The sequence below is a fragment of the Knufia obscura genome, assembly GCF_036327395.1.
Source record: "Knufia obscura strain CCFEE 5817 isolate CBS 148926 chromosome Unknown scaffold_32, whole genome shotgun sequence".
Lineage (NCBI taxonomy): Eukaryota > Fungi > Ascomycota > Eurotiomycetes > Chaetothyriales > Trichomeriaceae > Knufia > Knufia obscura.
In genome coordinates, this window is record NW_027042718.1 from 1 (window position 1) to 17,765 (window position 17,765).

Genomic DNA, 17,765 nt, shown 5'->3' on the forward strand with positions numbered 1-17,765 from the left:
AGATACCTAAACTTAAAGAACTAAATTATTATAAATACTTATAAAGTTATTCTACTTTATATACGCTAAAGTCGTTTTACCGTAAATTAGTATATAAAACGCGAAGATCGCGTTTTTATTCGCTAATAACTCTTTTTCTCTTACTCTATATTAATATTCCTGAGTTTACACACTTTAAACTTAGTAGATATTAATAGATAAGCTTAGTACGTTAAAATAGAGTAAATAATGATGAAGTTAGAAATTACGATTTTAGCGTTTTAAGGTGGGAATCGTGACCGGATACACTAATGACCGGGTAGACCAGGGTCGAACTTAACTCGGAAGTAAGCATGAATAAGCTTTCGGGAAGGGTTCCATCACTTGTCCATGCCAAGCCTAAGGTAGTACGGTTTGTTTTTGAACGCTCGAGCAGCTTGCAGAAAGAGCCGCATGAGAATCAGCTTATAACATACGGGCTAGCAGCAACGCGAATGCCCGTTGGAACAACGTCAGTTTCAATTACAATGAATGACTATCTGGTACTATATCTTAACGCCATACATTTCACTACCTCGCTCACAGGTCGATCAGACTTCCACTCTGCTGGTTCGGCCGCGACCCAAAGGGATTGCTCTGCTGACCAAATCCACCTCCAAATCCGCCGGCAGGACCAGTTTGTGCAGGCATCTGCTGGCCAAGCCCGCTTTGGTTCTGAGCATAGCCTGTGGTTTGTTGAGTGAAGAATGGGTTTGTACCTGTCTGAGCTGCTCTGAGCCGGTCCATACCTCCACCAGCTGAGTTGACGAAAGTGCCTGGAGCTGTATGCTGAGCGGGTATTCTCATGTCACCTGTGTTACCAAATGTATCTTGACCTTCGCCAGATGCAAGAAGGGCGTTGAGTCTTGCTCTTTGTGGATCCAATTCTTGCTTTGGCTGCTGTTGTTGTTGAGGCGCTTGAAAGGTCGAGATCGGGTTTGGCTGACTGGGCTGTTGGAACGCTGTAGTAGGTTGGGACTCGTAGAGTGTGCCGAGCGATGGCTGAGTGTTCGTTCTAAATGGTGATTGCGATTGCATCGACTGTTGTGCCTTTTGCGCGAACGGGTTATTTGAGCCAGTGGGCATCGGCTTGAGCGAGTCAGCCTGATTAGCATTCGAAGCCCAGGGGTTGTTCGTGCCCGGCTGCAAGCTCTGTTGTTGTGGTTGCGGTGATTGCATGCCAAAGACATCATTCTGCTGCTGGCCGTACGGATTGTTGTTCTGGAAAGCAGTTTGCTGCGGCTGAATCGTGCTTTGTTGCTGCAAAAATGGCTGAGTACCCATCTGGTCGAATCCAGTGCTGTTTGAGGGGAAACCCGTAGGTTGCTGCTGGAAGCCGTAGCCGTTCTGGTAACCGGTTGGCTGAGCATATTGGTTGTTCAGGAAGCCAGTGCTCTGTGGCTGTTGCTGCTGAAGTGGATTGCCGAACCAGTCGACGGCTGGCTGTTGCTGATAACCTTGGTTGTAGCCTGTTGGCTGTGGTTGGCTAGGAGCTGGAGTATCGTCGAATAAGGAAGCCGCATTCTGATCTTCCAGCTGTCTGCGCCGGAGTTCCTCTTCTTCCTTGCTCAGCTTAATGGCCTTCTGAAGATCATCATCTTCGTCGCGCGCAGGTAACGCAGTCTGACTCTCGCGCTTCCTCCTTTCTTCGTCTTCGTATTTGCTAGCTTCTAGGGCAAGGCGAAATTCGGCATCGTTGTCATCAAGTTGACCGGATCGTCTTCTCGGGCGGGCCTGTGGAGGTGGACCTGAGATAGCCTGAGGGGCGTACTCGTCAATACCAGAGACTCTAGTCTTCCACAATTTGCGATCGGATCGTTCGCTGCGTAGGCGATCTTCGTCGAGAATGAGGGAAGTGAGCTCCTTAGCTGAAATGCGGACATTCTGGCCAACGTCTCTGCCATCCTCATCGATGTAGGTGAACTCTCGGAGTGTCTTAATGATGTATATGTTCTTGCGTGCCCAGGTGACGACCAGTTCCGAGCCTTCGTGTAGGCAGTAGTCGAGAACTTTGAGCGATTTGAGGACGTGTCGCCAGTTCTTGCCTTTATCGTTCAATCTCTTGTCGAGCATGTCCATAATCTCATAGAAATCACTAGGACTGCAATTGTCAGCGCGGCTCATGCCGGATGTGCAGTGTAGCTTACTTGTTGAATGTTAGAGCTGCGATTTCAGCCATGTCTGTCCCGGTCGGGCCCCATGGATCGTTCGAGGTAGCTGGAACCTGTCAGCATGCTGCTTGTGGTTGCGCCGGAGCTTCTGAGCGCACCATTTCGAACTTTGACCTGGACGCTGCTGTAGCCCTTTGTGACATTCTTGACACTTCTCACGACTTTCGACATGCTGGACCCTCGTCTACCGGGTACTTCTGTGACTGTGTTTCTTCTGCTGGGGTCGCCGATTGAAGGAGGTAGTGCAGTCGCGTTTGTAGAGTCAACGACTGCGATGGTATTTCGGCGCGAGTAAGGAGCTGCTTGACCGAACGAGCGTCGTGGCGTATCAACAACAACAGATCGTCTTCTTCCGTCAGGATCGATTACTGTACGCACGGTGGGGAGAGATGGGTAAATAAGAGGAGTAGCGAAGAATGCCAGCGCGACGACGTTGACTTAGACGACGTGGGTGGTAAGAGGTGAGTGGCTTGGTACCAGTTTGGCTTGGGCCGTGCTGATGAAATTGCGGGTGCCGATTAGTATTTCGGTGACAGCTGGAGTCCAATGACGTCGCAATGGAGTCTGGCAAGTATGCCTCAGTAGCCGCCGTAGTGCTTGCGCGAAATATAATGCGAGTACTTGAAGTAGAGCTTTACTCGTATGAGCAACGACGGTGATTTCAAACTCTACAATAACAAGTCGGGAGGCAAAAGACTGCTGCACGTCCATGACAGAGGCGACATGATAAGCGGAGAAATTGTGGCTTGGATACAGCTTCTTGCGCATCAAACCACTTGGCACCATTTCATTCAAGCCCCTCCGACGATGCCGAAGTTTGCCTTTCTAGAATTACAAGTATTTGCCCTGCATAGGGCGTGCATTCGACCGATTCGTCTTCAATGATGAGAGCATGACAATTCCTGCCTTGCACACATCAACATGAATTCAGCAGTCGCACCGACCCAGTCTCCCGGTAGCATCTTCACAAGACCTGTGCGCCTCCGCTCTTGATACCTGGGCTTTGCTCACGGAGCATGCTAGATCAGCTGCTATCCTGCTTGTAGAGAATTGAAACGAGTTGCCAGCAGTGCTGGATGCTAGCCACGGCCGCAGTCTGCACGTGAGGGCAATAGGGAGCCCTTGGCAGAAGCTGGTACTTATTGGTAGAGGCAGAGTATCAAATTTAATGTCTTTTACTCCGTATGATTGTCGAGAACGCTTCAACCACCATTCGTGTGACCATTGACTGGCGAGTAGTTGATACTTTTGCTCATCCCTCCTACAACAGCGTCAAGTCTCTTCACGAGTTGATGCATCTCCCTCCTCTTTGCTCTCCTCGCCTTCTCCATCTCGTCAACTTCGGCAATGAGTGTCTTGATATCCTCAGCCTGCTGACTCTCGTCCTGGTCAATGCCCGGTAACTTTGCAATGAGCTGTTGAATCTGCTGGGTCTTCAAGATCAGGTCTTCGGCAAGCTCATTCTGGGCCTCCTCGAAGGTGCGGGGATCCTGAGGCTGTAGCGGATATGGTGCCTTTGTGGTATCTTCTTCACCTGGCAGTCCCTTGGGTGGTGCAGCTAAATCTATCTTTTGGCTCGTGAAGCGTAAACCAGGGATTTCTCGTGGAGGCTGTAGCGGGTGTCGCTGACTGAGATATGAGTAGGTGCTGAAATGTTGGATCATCAACTGATCCACCTCAGTCTGCAGTAGCGACACCACGTCCGTAGGCATCTTGCGACGTTGAGTATCGGATAGTAGTGTAGAGTACTCCCAGAGTGCTCAAAATAATGTCCGACCGTAATCCTTGTAGTTAGAGCACATGCGCTTTCGCATGTGTCGCGCAATGCGATAAGGAGCTTAATACGTCGCCGCTTTGATGAGCCAACTTGAACTCGAGCCAACCGGGGTTCTACGTCACCCACTAGTCTCTTCCTGGATCGCGCCGTTGCCGCTGTTGAGGGCAACGTCGACTTAGACGTGGGCACAACCGCATCAAATACTTATAGTCCGGCTTCGATCTTACAAGAAAGAGCCATCGTCTTCGCCTACTTTCGTTCCGCCTACACATTTGAATAACCCCTCACTTACGATGACAGGGTGGATCTACCAGTCTCGGCAGACTCAGTCAGATCCTGATTTGGGGGCCGAGCGCACATCAGGTCCCTGAGGAAACCCAAGAGCAGAAGCTTCCGGATGCCATCACAGTCGAGAGGTTACACTGGGATATCAGCTAAAACGGGATCCTACAGCTGCTAAGCTAGGCATACATCAAACAGCCCGCTTTTTAAAACCTGCTAAAGACATTATTGCACCGCGCCGAGACAAGCCATCTCAAGTCGACTGGAGGGTATCCTGGATCGTACCTTGACATTGTCTCTGTACAAAGCTCGACAAAAGTGAGGCAAGCAGGGAAGACGATCAACTAAATCATTAGCGCGCATAATACAAACGGGATTCCGTAATCAACTTCATCCTTCAAGGGCCGAGGCCAAAGACCGAATCCCAAATGCACGCGGAATTCCGCTATAGGGTCTCCATCTTAGTTGTACGTCCTCGTACTAGATGAGGACCATATATTTCAGGCCGGACGATTAGGGCAGATAGAAGTAACCTTCGAAGATGACAGACTCGATAGACTCACTGGCGTCCAGACAGTTCTAGAAGACAACAAGTTGTGCAGACTTCAGCAAGCCAACAATCATGACAGCCTCACCCTACCTCCTCCATATCACATCCAGGCCAACCGTCGTTTCCGACACCCTCTGGAAGAAATGGTACAGCACCGAACACCTTCCCGATCTAGTCAACGCCAAAGTCGTCACACGCGCCACATTGTACGAGGAGATCCCCACCCCCATGAAGCCAAACCCAACCGAGCCACGGAAGTTCTTGGCCATCTACCAGACTGATCGCGCCGATCCAATCATGTCAAAAGAGTACGGGAACGTCAGCCAGACAAGCGAGTTGTTTACCACTGAAGGTGGCACCAATTCGAATGGTGACAACGGAGACTTCGATGGGAGGAATTACGAGTTGATCGACGTGTTCGACCCGTTGAAGAACGGACAGAGTAGGTGGTTCTTCCTACCTGTTGTAACATACCCCGCCACAGATTCAACAGCACACCGTCATACATGCCATACCTAACCTCTTCTTACAGAACCCTCCCCCCAACTCTTCACAGTCGAAGCCTGTCCCTCCGACGATCAAGACTACGACGCCTTCATGAGCCAGGAACACCTTCCCATGATCTCGAAAACCCCTGGGTACCGCCGCTCGTTGCGGTACAAGCTCGGTTCTGTCCAAACACCGATTACACATGGCGAGCCCTTCCCGTTTATGACGATCCATGAGCTGGACGATACGGTGAAGGCGATTACGAGTGAGGAGAGTCAAAAGGCGCATGCGACGGAGTGGACGGCGAAGCGATTGGCGGAGGATCAATTTGTTACGAGGGGATGGAAACTGGTGTGTGCTGAGGGGTGGAACTGAAGGTAAGGCCAGGGCTAGTCGGTTCTACCGATGGGCGCTATTCGTGCTGTTGATTTTCGCTACCATAAATTAAAGTAAAATAGACCTAGTTGAAACGTAGCTGCTGGATAGCAAGGAACTGATTACTTTCCGACTATTTTCCCTTCTTGCAATCGCCTAACAGTAGTACAGTTTCGCATTGCTACTAGTCCTATGGTAACATGGCACACAAATGCAGCGACTTCAGGTGAACAGGTGGTGGTTTGCAATGCGCGTTCGATTGCACATGCCGCGACTGCGGGAGATCGTCAGTGGTGACATCCTTCTCAGGCATTCAGGCACCACGGCTGAGTGAGGCACCTGTTGCCTCGCAATCAACAGTGCCATGAGCCTACGCTTCCATATCTTTCTGTCGTCTATTGCTCTGATTGGGATAGACCAAGTGGCTGTTCTAAGCATTTCGATCGACATTTCCTAGGAATATATCTCGTCGATCTCGGGCGAACCTGCTGTCGGCCATATGCTCGCCACGCATCCCACCTACTGATACTCACTATCATGCACACCGCATTTACCGGCAACACAAGGAAACCGAGACAAGTCAATCTCTCTGGTCGCAAAGGAAATCCATGGGCAAGCCTGCCAGGTGCAAGCTCATCACCGCAAGCACCTACTGGCTCACAGAATGCGTTGGCGCAAGCACAGGCCGAAAGAGCCAGAAGGGCACATGACAGAGACCGATTGAACGCCGCTCGCAAGGTTCAGAGATTATGGCGAGGCCACTCGTCCCGGACACAGCAGAAACAGAAGTGGAGAGACGAATGGGATGCCAATGAGCAGTCAAGAGTAGACCAGGGCAAAAGGATACCGTACCAGGATACAACCTCACAGAACTCGGCCCTACCTTACCAAGATGAAGAGGCTCTTCGATATCAGATGCGTCTCGTCCTCTCTTTCCTCGATACACATGAGTCTATGGACAGGTGGCGCTTATGCTATTTTGGAAAGAGCCTGACAGAGTCCTGGAAACTGACGGAAGATCCCGCACATGCGCTGGTATGGAACCAATACTTTACAAAGCTGTCGAGAATAAGTGCTCGGGCTATTGCGAAATCCGAGACTTCTGCCCAACGATCGTTGCTACTTGACTTGGGTGTTCAGATCTTGGAGAAACCTGTTCAGCTCGATCACGATGCACAGTTTCGCAGCCTCGCCATATGCTCCCATGCCGATCACTCTTCTCATATTGCTTCCCAACTCTCGAAGTACATACAAGCCTTACTTCTACGCAAGGAGCCTGCAGCATACGACGCATTCGTCCGGCACCTCCTTTCATCGTTCAAGATACAGCACTACCCTCAGATGGTTGCCTACATTGCAATAAAAAGTAATCAGATTCTGTTCTGCAAGAGCGTGCAGAAAGTGGCTCAGAATCTCCCGACGGAAGGTCTCCTGTGGGTTTTGGCAAACACGATTTATATGTGGCGCGCGCTCAGTAGCGAGGGTAAAGAGATCGACTGGATATCAGCCATTTCAGAAGCACTGACGAGATGCGCAAACGATGTTGCTGCGCGAATCGATATAGCCGACCAGCCTATGAAAGGCACGACCACCGAACAGAATCTACCACCGCTGAACGATTTCACCAAGTACCATATTGGCCTCCTGGCTGGGCAGCAGAGTGTACAGGAAGTTATGAGGACTTTCCGGTCGACGTCAATCACAGTCGCTGAAGTGGCGAAGCCCCTGGCGAACTACGCAGTTGCGCTCTTGAGGGCCTTCCCATCCAGAGCAACCAACATCCGGATGTGGCTATACCAGAACTCTCCGTCGTCTGCTTCGGGAACCGGTGCAACCTCGACGATACAGTACCTCTGGAAAGCCTCTCAATCCACCACGGTCTTCCAGCTGATACGGAAAGATCAAGAAGATGTTATATCTGTTCTAACTCAAGCCAAACGCCTATCAAACCAGCTTGGATACCAGCCACCGTCAGCGGAGGAAGTGCTAAAGTGGCAAGAAGAGTGGAGAATCGTGCTGTTGTTTCTTGAGCTCTATACTTTCATCCTCAAACTCATGGACGATGAAGAGTTCTTCGCTCTCGATGAAGATAATGTTATGCGGTCATCGTTGGCCTATCAGTTTCGACAAGGAGCATTATCGCTACCAGACGTAGCGAGCCTGGGTAATTTTCTCAAGCATCTTGCTTTTTCTCTGTATTGGAACGCAGCAGACTTAGCTGAGTATAACGAAGTAGAGGACACAGCAAGTATATCTGTTCTGTTTGGCCAGTCACCAGGAGCCCCGTCGACAACTCCTTCCAAGCCAGCGGCGAAGACCCTTGCTGGCAATGACGTTTCACAAGCATATATGAAGGGTCTAGCGACAGGTCTGTTGCGCATGCTGTACGAGCGAGACTCGAGACGGAAATTCCTGCCTGACAACTACTGGCTAATGACTAAACATTTTGATATGCAAGGCTTCATCCCAGCAGTCGTGGCAGAAGAAGAAAGACGGCATGAAGCCGTCGAGGATGGTGATGACGAGGAAGAGCTGGAACTCGGGGATGAGGTTAAGGACGACAATGATATGCATATACCGACGTTAGGGTCGCTGTTCAATATCAGAGCGCCTCACACACCTCGCTCACAAGCATCGAGACAAGCCGACACCAAGCTACAAGAAATGGCTCGAAAGAGACGGCAGTTGCAGTCACTAAACCCCAGACTTGAGCTGTTGCGAAACCTTCCATTCTTCATACCTTTCGATACAAGGGTACAGATATTCCGCAGATTCATCTACCGCGATCAAGAGCGAAGAAGAAACGGATACGTTGAAGCAGACGATTGGCGAATGTCGATAGCTTCGACTCAAGCTAGAGACTTGAATGGCCGTCATAGAGGGATGGACATGATCGGCAGGCATCATGCTGATATCCACCGTGGTTCTGTGTTCGAAGATGCTTTCGACAGCTTTTATGGCCTTGGTGAAGAGCTGAAAGAGCCTATACAAATCAGCTTCATCGACCAGTTCGGGCAGCCTGAAGCAGGTATCGACGGAGGTGGAGTGACCAAGGAGTTCCTGATGAGCGTCACGAGCGAGGCATTCGATCCTCAGGCCGACATGCCACTGTTTGAAGAGAACGAGCAACGATATCTGTATCCGAAGCCGACGACAATGCAGCAAGCCAAATACATACTGATGCAGGATGGCAACAGACCTGGCACCGAAGGCTTCAATGTGGCCATGCGAGGAATTATGCAACGATACGAGTTTCTGGGGCGCATCGTTGGCAAATGCATGTATGAGGGCATATTGATCGATGTCAACTTTGCAGGGTTCTTCTTGTTGAAGTGGGCTCTGACAGGAGGCACGACGTCAGCAACAACCGAATCCTCATTCCGAGCATCGATCAACGACCTTCGTGATTTCGACGACCAACTCTATCAAGGACTGCTGAAACTGAAGAACTATCCGGGAGACGTCGAAGCTGATTTTGGCCTCAATTTCACTGTCTCGGACACGTTCGACGTGGATGGAAAAGCGGTCAGCCTAACCACAGATTTGATCCCAGGAGGATCGAACGAACTCGTCACTAACAGAAACCGGCTCAAGTACATTGACAGAATTGTGCGTTACCGACTTCAAGAGCAGCCTCGACTCATCACAAATGCGTTCCTGAAAGGACTCGGCAACATCATCTCGCCGATGTGGTTAGCAATGTTTAACCAAAAAGAGCTGCAGAAGCTGGTTGGTGGTGACAACCAAGAGCTCGACATCCTCGATCTCAGACGAAACACTCAATACGGAGGACTATACGTTATTGGTGACGATGGCCTCGAGCATCCAACAGTTGCCATGTTCTGGAAGGTGCTCAAAGAGCTGGATGACGGTGACCGGCGCAAAGTACTCAAATTCGTGACGAGTACGCCTCGAGCACCGCTGCTTGGATTCAGTCATCTGAATCCCAAATTCAGCATCAGAGACTCGAGCGAGGATACGACGAGGTTGCCGAGCACGAGTACTTGCGTCAACCTGTTGAAGCTTCCTCGATATGGTGATGAGAGAACGATGAGGGAAAAGCTGTTGTATGCTGTAAATTCTGGAGCAGGGTTCGACTTATCGTGATGTGTATTTTGATACCGGAGCTTCTTGCACAATTAGATAATGAGTAAGCGAGTACAGCAATGCATGTGTACTCCGTACAACCCCAGAGTTCCCCATCCATCGTAAATCATGTGGACATGATCTCAAAGTAGACAACCTTCATGCGGGCTGCCAGGCACAGACCCCATAACCGTGACCTTCCCAACATACAAAGGTGACGAATCGGAGAGCTTTATTCGAGCATGCTTCGCTGAGCGTGACTGCTTTACGATGATTTATTGCTTATTTTGATGGTTCATACCCAAACTTGGAGGAGCATGATGCACACCGTCGTGCTTGCTTGGCTGGAGTCTTGGTGTGCCTGCCTGTCCGAAGGGCAAGTCTATGCGATCAATGGCGACCAACGGCGGAGATGCTCCCACTAAGTTAATCAGTAGATCACGAGCATGAACCTCATTTTTCATGAATGACTTGCGACAGCCACTGCGAGTCCTTAAGTCTGTCACCGGCATAGCTTCTTCCTCACAGACTCACGACGTCGAACTACAACCATATCCGACAGGTCGTGCGCCCGCAGCTCGAGACTCGCGGGCAGCTCGGCGCAACCAGCGACGACTTGACAAATTACATCGACTAGCAGAAGCAGAAGAGATGAAGTTCTCACACAGCATTCAGTTCAATGCCGTGCCAGACTGGTCGAGCAATTACATAGCCTACAGTAACCTCAAGAAGACAATATACACCCTCGAGAAGCAGATCAACCAGACAACAGTCGACGGTCAAGATGAGGAAGAAGCACTTCTCGATGGCCAAAGGCTCAACCCAGATACCACATTCAAGAGACTGCTTGATGCTGAGCTGGAAAAGGTCTGCTCGTTCTACAGGCTGAAAGAGATGGAGATTTACAGTGAACTCGAGCAAATACAACAAGATGTCGAGAACTACAAGTCCGAGACTGCCGGTGTGGACATGGACCAAGTAGTCGACTTCGAGAACAGGCGGAAACTGGACAGATCGGGCAGCATATTCGGTGCTGTGCCATTTCGAAGAAAACGGAGGGCCTCCACAATGAGCATGAGCATAGCAGAGGAAGGGGAGCACGAGGACGACAGTGATAGTGATGCTGACGACAATTCTGCTATGCTCAAGAAGAAGGACAAACCACAGCAGAAGCAGCGCAGTAAAAGTGTGTTCCAACCGCCTCAGCTCAACCAACATAACCGCGATATGACTGCTTCGACCGAGAGTCTCCATACACAGGGATCAAATTCACTTAGGAGACGTCCCAGCATGGCATTAGAGTTGGAGAGTTCGGATCCTGGTCACCTCACTACTCTCTACGACTCGGGCATCACGTTGAAGAAACGCATCATCAACGTTTATGTCTCGCTCTCTGAGCTGAAATCCTTCATCCAGCTCAATCAGACCGGTTTTAAGAAAGCAGCAAAGAAATATGACAAGGTCTGCAACCGCGACATCCGCAAAGAGTACATGGAGAAGAACGTTGAGCCATCCTATCCATTTCGCGACACGACAATGACTCAAGTCGATGCCAACATCCAGAAAGTCGAACATGAATACGCTGAGATCGTCACGAAAGGCGATGTACCCCTTGCCAAGCGCGAACTGAGACTACATCTGCGCGAACATGTGGTCTGGGAACGCAACACTGTCTGGCGCGAAATGATTGGAATCGAAAGGCGAGCACAAGCCGCCAATCTCGGAGTCCGTCAAACCCTCCTCGGTGGCACGATCGACACCCGAGACCACAACGACGAGAAGGACGACGACATGAAAGAACTCGATACCCCTGTCGGCCGCTACCGATGTCCCTCATGGCTCTTCAGCAGCACCTTTTTCACCCTCATCGCCATCATCATAATCTTCTTCATCCTCCTCTTCGTTCCAATCATGAAGAAAGAAGAACAACAAAACTGCCTCGCCATGCTCATCTTCGTGAGCTTACTCTGGGCAACAGAAGTTATCCCGCTCTTCGTCACCTCCCTCTCAATCCCCTTCCTCACCGTCATCCTCCGCATCATGCGTGAAGAAGATAAACCCCATCACCGCCTCGACACAAAATCCGCCACGAAAGCCGTCTTCGCAAGCATGTGGACACCAGTCATCATGTTGTTACTGGGTGGCTTCACCATTGCGGCCGCTCTGTCAAAGTACCAAATCGCCAAGAAACTCGCCACATTCATCCTCTCCAAAGCCGGCACAAAGGCACGTACAGTCCTAATAACCAACATGTTCGTCAGTCTCTTCCTAAGCATGTGGATCTCCAACGTCGCCGCCCCAGTCCTCTGCTTCAGCATAATCCAACCCATGCTCCGCAACCTCCCAGCCGACTCCAACATGTCCAAAGCGCTCATCCTAGGTATCGCACTCGCATCGAACATGGGCGGCGCCGCCTCCCCAATATCGTCACCCCAGAACATCATCGCCCTTCAAAATATGCGCCCACAACCATCCTGGGGAATCTGGTTCTTCATCGCCCTCCCCGTCTGCATAGTCGTCATCATCGCAATCTGGCTCCTATTACTCCTCACCTTCCAACCAGGCAAAGGTGTAACAATCGTGCCCCTCAGACCAATGAAAGACCCACTCAACGGCCGCCAGTACTTCATCATCTTCGTCACACTGCTCACAATCGTCCTCTGGTGTGTCTCCCACCAACTCGAACACGTCTTCGGCGACATGGGCGTCATCGCCATCATCCCCATGGTCCTCTTCTTCGGCACAGGCATCCTAACAAAAGAAGACTTCAATAACTTCCTCTGGACGATCATCATACTTGCTGCCGGTGGCCTCACGCTCGGCAAGGCGGTCAGCTCCTCTGGTCTCCTGCACACGATTGCAAAGGGGATAACAGAGAATGTAGCCGGCATGTCCGTCTACGGCGTCCTCGTCGTCTTCTGCGCGTTGGTACTGGTAGTAGCAACATTCATCAGCCATACAGTCGCGGCCTTGATCATCCTGCCCCTCGTCGCGAGCGTAGGTCAGGGCATGGATGAGCCACATCCGAATCTGCTGGTTATGGGGACTGTGCTAATGGCGAGTGGTGCGATGGGATTACCGACGAGTGGGTTTCCGAATATGAGTAAGTTTTTCCCTCCCTTTCGTCGCGCTTGAGTAGGATGTGCTAACCACTCACCCACAGCGGCAATAATGATGGAAGTCCCCGAGACGGGCGTGCGGTATCTCCGCGTGAAGCATTTCCTGACGAGGGGTATACCGGCGAGTTTCATGGCGTTCGCGGTGATTGTCAGTCTGGGGTATGGGCTTATGCTTGCTGCGGGGCTGTGAAGTAGCATAGCACCTACGCGATATAGAGTATCATATATTCCGTCCATCGAGCAGGTGAAGAATGCTGTCTTGCCCACCCATATGGTCAAGTCAAAGTCTCATATCATCTAGTGCCTGTGCCTGTCGTAGTACCACCTCACCTCACCTCACCCACAGGCCGAGGGTGAAGATCCCATCGCATATCGTGTCAATCGAGGGCAAAGTCAAGCCAACGAGCACAGCGCAATAATATTTAACCAAGACATGCCTTGATGCGCTGGCTGGCTGGAAACTGGCTGTTGCTCGCTCCTGAGCAAGAGACAAATCTTCCTTTATCCACCGACATTCAATCAACCTGTACTACCCACCATATAAACCACAACACGACCACATACAGCAGTACTTCATCCATACGATTCTAAGCCTGTTTCCTACAAGCTTCTTCCCTCTACAAACTTCTTCGTCCTACGAAGAATCATACCTATCTCGTTTTGCTGAGTTACAGTACAGCATTATCTATTTCACTGGCACACGAGCATATATGCACGAGATCTGTTTGTACTTGAAGATAGTGGTGCCTTCCTGTGACACGGACAGGACGAAGAAGAGTCCTTCACGGTTGGGCTTCATGAGAGAATCGAATGACTGTGACACCCACCTATCTACCTATCGACCAATGGCGCCGCCGAGGGTACCTCTGAATCACCCGAAACGCCAAATTGACCGCCCGCCTAAGATAACCGTGATAAGTATGCACCACCTTCGAACGCCTTTTCACCGCTTGCCAAATACCCCAAAGTCACCTCAAGTATACCCCCTCATGGCATCCTCATATCCAGTCCCACCCTTGAGATCTCGTTCAAACGTCTGCGCCACATCCAGCACAGTCCTAATATGACCCAGCCCAAGCGCGACATCCTCATGAATCGCCAGCGCTTGTGCAGCCCTCACGATGTTCTTGATCTGCCGGCCATTCAGCCCTCTTCTGCTCAAATCGTCAAGATCTTTTTCTGAGATATCCTCAACCCGCATGCCTTCTGCATCCTGTACTTTCGTGATAAATGTCTTCCATACGGACTTCTTGGCCTTGGATGTCAACTCGTTGTAGCGAAGAGATAGGTGAATTCTGCTGATGAAAGCGTCATCGAAGACATCGACTCGGTTCGTGGTGAGAAAGAGGATACCCTGGAAGTACTCCAGCAGTCTGAGGAATATCGAGACGAGTGCGTTTCGTTGGATGTCATGAGTTGATCGCTTCTCGAGGAAGACATCTGCCTCGTCGAGTAAGAGTACTGCACCCCACGTGTGGGCAATATCCAGTATTTGCTGGAGCTCTCGCTCGAGGGTTTGACTGTTTGTGCCGAGATCACCAGCTGAGACCATGTACAGAGGTCGTCTGAGGAGGTCGGCGATCGATTCGACTGTCAATGTTTTGCCAAGGCCTGGACCACCATGAAGGACAGCAACTAGACCTTTGCCTTTGCCAGCAATGATGTCGTCGATACTCTGGGAAGGGTGGAAAGCGTGCGAAGACACCATTGCTTTGACAATATTTTTCTGATTATCTGGTAGGATGAGCGAGTCAAAAGCATCGCTGTTCCAAGAGACTTCCCCGACCTTACTGACAGCGAATTCAAGCCAAAGCTTCTCGCTGAAAGAGAAGCCGACGACAGTCGAACTTGCAATAAGCAGTTGTTCTTCTGTAAAGATATCTGTCGACTTGTCCTGGGTGGCGACCTGAACAGCCTCATCGGACCCTATCTCAATGATGACGTGCTTGCCCTCTTCGTTCTGGATGACCTTGAACTGCTTCTGCTGGTCAAAGTCTTCGGAAGCTGGAGTGGGCTGGCCCCTGCCATCTGAACTTGTCGTGGTGTTGCCGTTTTCGTCCACGACTGGAGTGGCGTTCGCATATACTTCACTCTCTGCAGGCTTCACAGCACTTAGAGGATAATTGGGATTGGTTCGTCGGAAGATGGCAGGATCGACCATGATTCGGCCATGAACGTCGACCTTCAGCACCTTGTCCTCTTTCTTCACGTAGCACATTCCGGCGTAGGTCTTGTAATTCATGCCTTTGAGAGCTACAAACCTCTTGCCTCGGTCGATCAGCTCTTGTTTGGCTTTGTCAGGGTTGTTGTGGTATCGTATCGGATAGCAAGATAGCGAAGATATCTTCCTGGAGCCAGTAAAGGCGTGGATCTCGGCATTAACAGTAGCCATGCCAAAATTCTTTCCGTCGTATTCGAGATATCGTGCTTCAATACTGTACCATTTGCCTCTCATCATACTGGCATTCTCGCGGCTGTAGACTGTTTTGAAAGCCCGCGGTTCTTCATCGTCGCCATATGTGGAGGAATAGAGGATCTCATTCGGTTTGAACAAGGCCCATAAATACTCAAATGTGATGGTGCCGTGTTCCAGCATAGGATATAGACTAAACAATGTCAGCATGAACTTAAAGGATGAAGATCTAATACTCACGCTTCCTTTGTTTGAGCGTAGTCCTTATCGAGGTAGTCGACAAGCAGCTTCAGATGTTGTGAATTAAGCTTAGCAGTTTTTCTCTTCTTTTTGTTGTCTAGAGCTTTGCTCTGGGCTTCCTGTCGTTCCTGCATGCCGCGTATCTCTTCGAGGTACAGAAAAAGCATATTCGGGTCGACGGCGGGCTTCTCAGCAACAAGACTGACGCCTTTGATCTCTCCCATGACTTCCTTCAGACAATCTCGCAGGTGTTTCGATTTGATGTCGACGAAGGTGGCAAGATAACGAGCGCTGGTGTCGAACTGTCTTCGGACGTTGAAGACATACTACAGGGGTTAGCACATTCCAATTGGCATCCAAAAACAAATACCTGATCCCACTGATCCGTCTTTGGATCGGATTGAACGGTCTCTTTGAGCTTGTAGTTGTGTATCTTGCGATCATAGACTTGGTCAACCCTCTTGAAGGCTACTTTGGTGCCGATCTTGCCTGGAGCCTGTTTCTTGCCGTCCGATTGTTCTTCTTCCTGCTTGAGCAGTGCCACAACCTGTGCTGCTATGTCGGCTGCATCGAGACCAGGCGGTGGAGGGATCGAGCCTGACGATACTGGAGGTTCAATGAGGCTGTCTGCAGCTGGAGCGACATTGTTCTGCTTCATGCCAGTCAGCAAGGTGAGCAGCTGCTCAACACTGACATTGCCATTGGTAGCTTTCGTGCTTTTTCTCTTCTTGTTCTTGTTGGCTTTGGTCTTTGACGTCTTTTTCTTCTTCTCGTCTTCGGACGATGCTGCCGAGTCGGAGGAGTGTTCGGAAGAGTCGTGTGAAGTGGTCTCGTCTTCTGGCTCAGGATCAGATTCGACCTTGCGGCCCTTGAGCAGTGACTTCTTCATGGCGTCTGTGAAGGCTGCTGTGGCGGCTCTACTAGATTCTGTCTTCTCAAAGTAGTCGTCGGAGAGGCCCTCTAGGATATTCGAAAGTCGTTGTCCTTGTGTGATGTGCCAATTGATATGATCAGCAGCAGACATAAGTAAAAGACAGACCGCCTATATGAGCAATATGAACAGGCAGCACACCTGCAGTGGAGCTATCTAGAATCAGTATGCAGTGAAAGATCGAGTCACATATGTCAGCCTAATTCGTGTTTAGTGATCAGCAAGGTATGAGTGCATGGGTGAAGGTAGAGGAAATCCCAAGGAAGCTCAAGCAGGCGCAGCGTAAGTCTGGCAGTAGCGAGCTGCATGAAAGGTGCTCCTTGCACAAAGCAGCACGGCTGCCTTCTTGATAGGACAATAGTGAGGAGGTAGTCACAAGATGCAGATGCAGGTGCAGGCAAGCTCGAGAAGCTGCTGTCCGACGTGTTTACACCATTATGTGCTTCTATTAGGCAACCAATAAAGCACATCATGGTGGAGCTATGCACATGGTCAGGGTCCACATATCATATTAGGCAACATCAACTAATAAAAGGCAGAAAGTCGTGGATCATATTGCAAGAAAGTATTGAATTTCAGCAAGATACAAGATGGGAACGCAGATCTTTTAGATGACGGCTATGCTTCCATCAATTGCAGATGCCGTAGTACCCTGACCAACTTCACAACATTCGAGCGCAGTTTAATATCCTAGAACAACGACACCAACTGCTTTTCGAGTTAGGCTCAATCTAGGGTCAAGAACACTTGACATCATGGTTTAAGGAGAGACTCAAGTCGGTGAGCCGCAGTCGAGGCCACGGCCGCCAGAAAGACACCGAGCATGCCAAAGGTCTCCATGATGCCAGGTTCGCTGTGGTGAGGAAATGCGACGTACCACTATCAAAGCCATCTGATGTCTTCCTACTTAGCATAGACTTAGTCGACCTCAATGGTTATGAAATTGCATATTACGGCATTGTAGGCCAGTTCGGATCTGCTCAATGGTGTTCTCACTTGCATCCTTGGCGTGTGCCATTCTGGTAAACTGTGTAAATGCTCGTAAGCTAAAAACTACAAGCCGATAGCAGACTGCGAGAAATGCATAGAACTGTTCACGAATGTCGACGTATTCGAGCCTTGTACTCGACTTGAGTGTGCCGTTCTTGATTGCCATGTCAGACTCCTAAAGATAAAGCAACATAGACCGGGGCACAAGCCCACTCAACGTGTTTTATTCTTGCAAATTTTATTCATTTTTGGAAACCAGGTATAGATGTGGTTCTAGTCCGCAAATCGTGCACCCACCGCTCGACTCTCAACAGAGATTAAGCT

The 17,765-nt window shown here is 50.2% G+C and overlaps 6 protein-coding genes across 6 annotated transcripts; 3 read left to right on the forward strand and 3 right to left on the reverse strand.

Moving 5' to 3' along the window:
* Nucleotides 1-558: 558 nt before the first annotated feature.
* PMZ80_011218 (uncharacterized protein) lies at nt 559-2,360 on the reverse strand (the record flags this gene model as incomplete). Its single annotated transcript, XM_064879597.1, has 3 exons — nt 559-2,119; nt 2,166-2,235; nt 2,288-2,360. 3 exons carry the CDS (start codon nt 2,358-2,360, stop codon nt 559-561), a joined length of 1,704 nt encoding a protein of 567 aa, XP_064724621.1.
* A 1,031-nt stretch (nt 2,361-3,391) lies between these two features.
* On the reverse strand, nt 3,392-3,901 carry srb7 (Mediator of RNA polymerase II transcription subunit 21; the record flags this gene model as incomplete). The annotated part of the gene is made up of 1 exon (XM_064879598.1): nt 3,392-3,901. The coding sequence occupies one exon, from the start codon at nt 3,899-3,901 to the stop codon at nt 3,392-3,394; it is 510 nt and encodes a 169-aa protein (XP_064724622.1).
* Nucleotides 3,902-4,870: 969 nt separating this feature from the next.
* PMZ80_011220 (uncharacterized protein) lies at nt 4,871-5,662 on the forward strand (the record flags this gene model as incomplete). The annotated part of the gene is made up of 2 exons (XM_064879599.1): nt 4,871-5,240; nt 5,331-5,662. 2 exons carry the CDS (start codon nt 4,871-4,873, stop codon nt 5,660-5,662), a joined length of 702 nt encoding a protein of 233 aa, XP_064724623.1.
* Nucleotides 5,663-6,199: 537 nt separating this feature from the next.
* HUL5 (ubiquitin-protein ligase (E3)) lies at nt 6,200-9,769 on the forward strand (the record flags this gene model as incomplete). Its single annotated transcript, XM_064879600.1, has 1 exon — nt 6,200-9,769. One exon carries the CDS (start codon nt 6,200-6,202, stop codon nt 9,767-9,769), a length of 3,570 nt encoding a protein of 1,189 aa, XP_064724624.1.
* Nucleotides 9,770-10,210: 441 nt separating this feature from the next.
* Nucleotides 10,211-13,057, forward strand: PHO91 (low-affinity phosphate transporter; the record flags this gene model as incomplete). Its single annotated transcript, XM_064879601.1, has 2 exons — nt 10,211-12,851; nt 12,912-13,057. The coding sequence occupies 2 exons, from the start codon at nt 10,211-10,213 to the stop codon at nt 13,055-13,057; spliced, it is 2,787 nt and encodes a 928-aa protein (XP_064724625.1).
* A 783-nt stretch (nt 13,058-13,840) lies between these two features.
* Nucleotides 13,841-16,544, reverse strand: PMZ80_011223 (uncharacterized protein; the record flags this gene model as incomplete). The annotated part of the gene is made up of 3 exons (XM_064879602.1): nt 13,841-15,473; nt 15,521-15,846; nt 15,891-16,544. The coding sequence occupies 3 exons, from the start codon at nt 16,542-16,544 to the stop codon at nt 13,841-13,843; spliced, it is 2,613 nt and encodes an 870-aa protein (XP_064724626.1).
* Between the last annotated feature and the right edge of the window lie 1,221 nt (nt 16,545-17,765).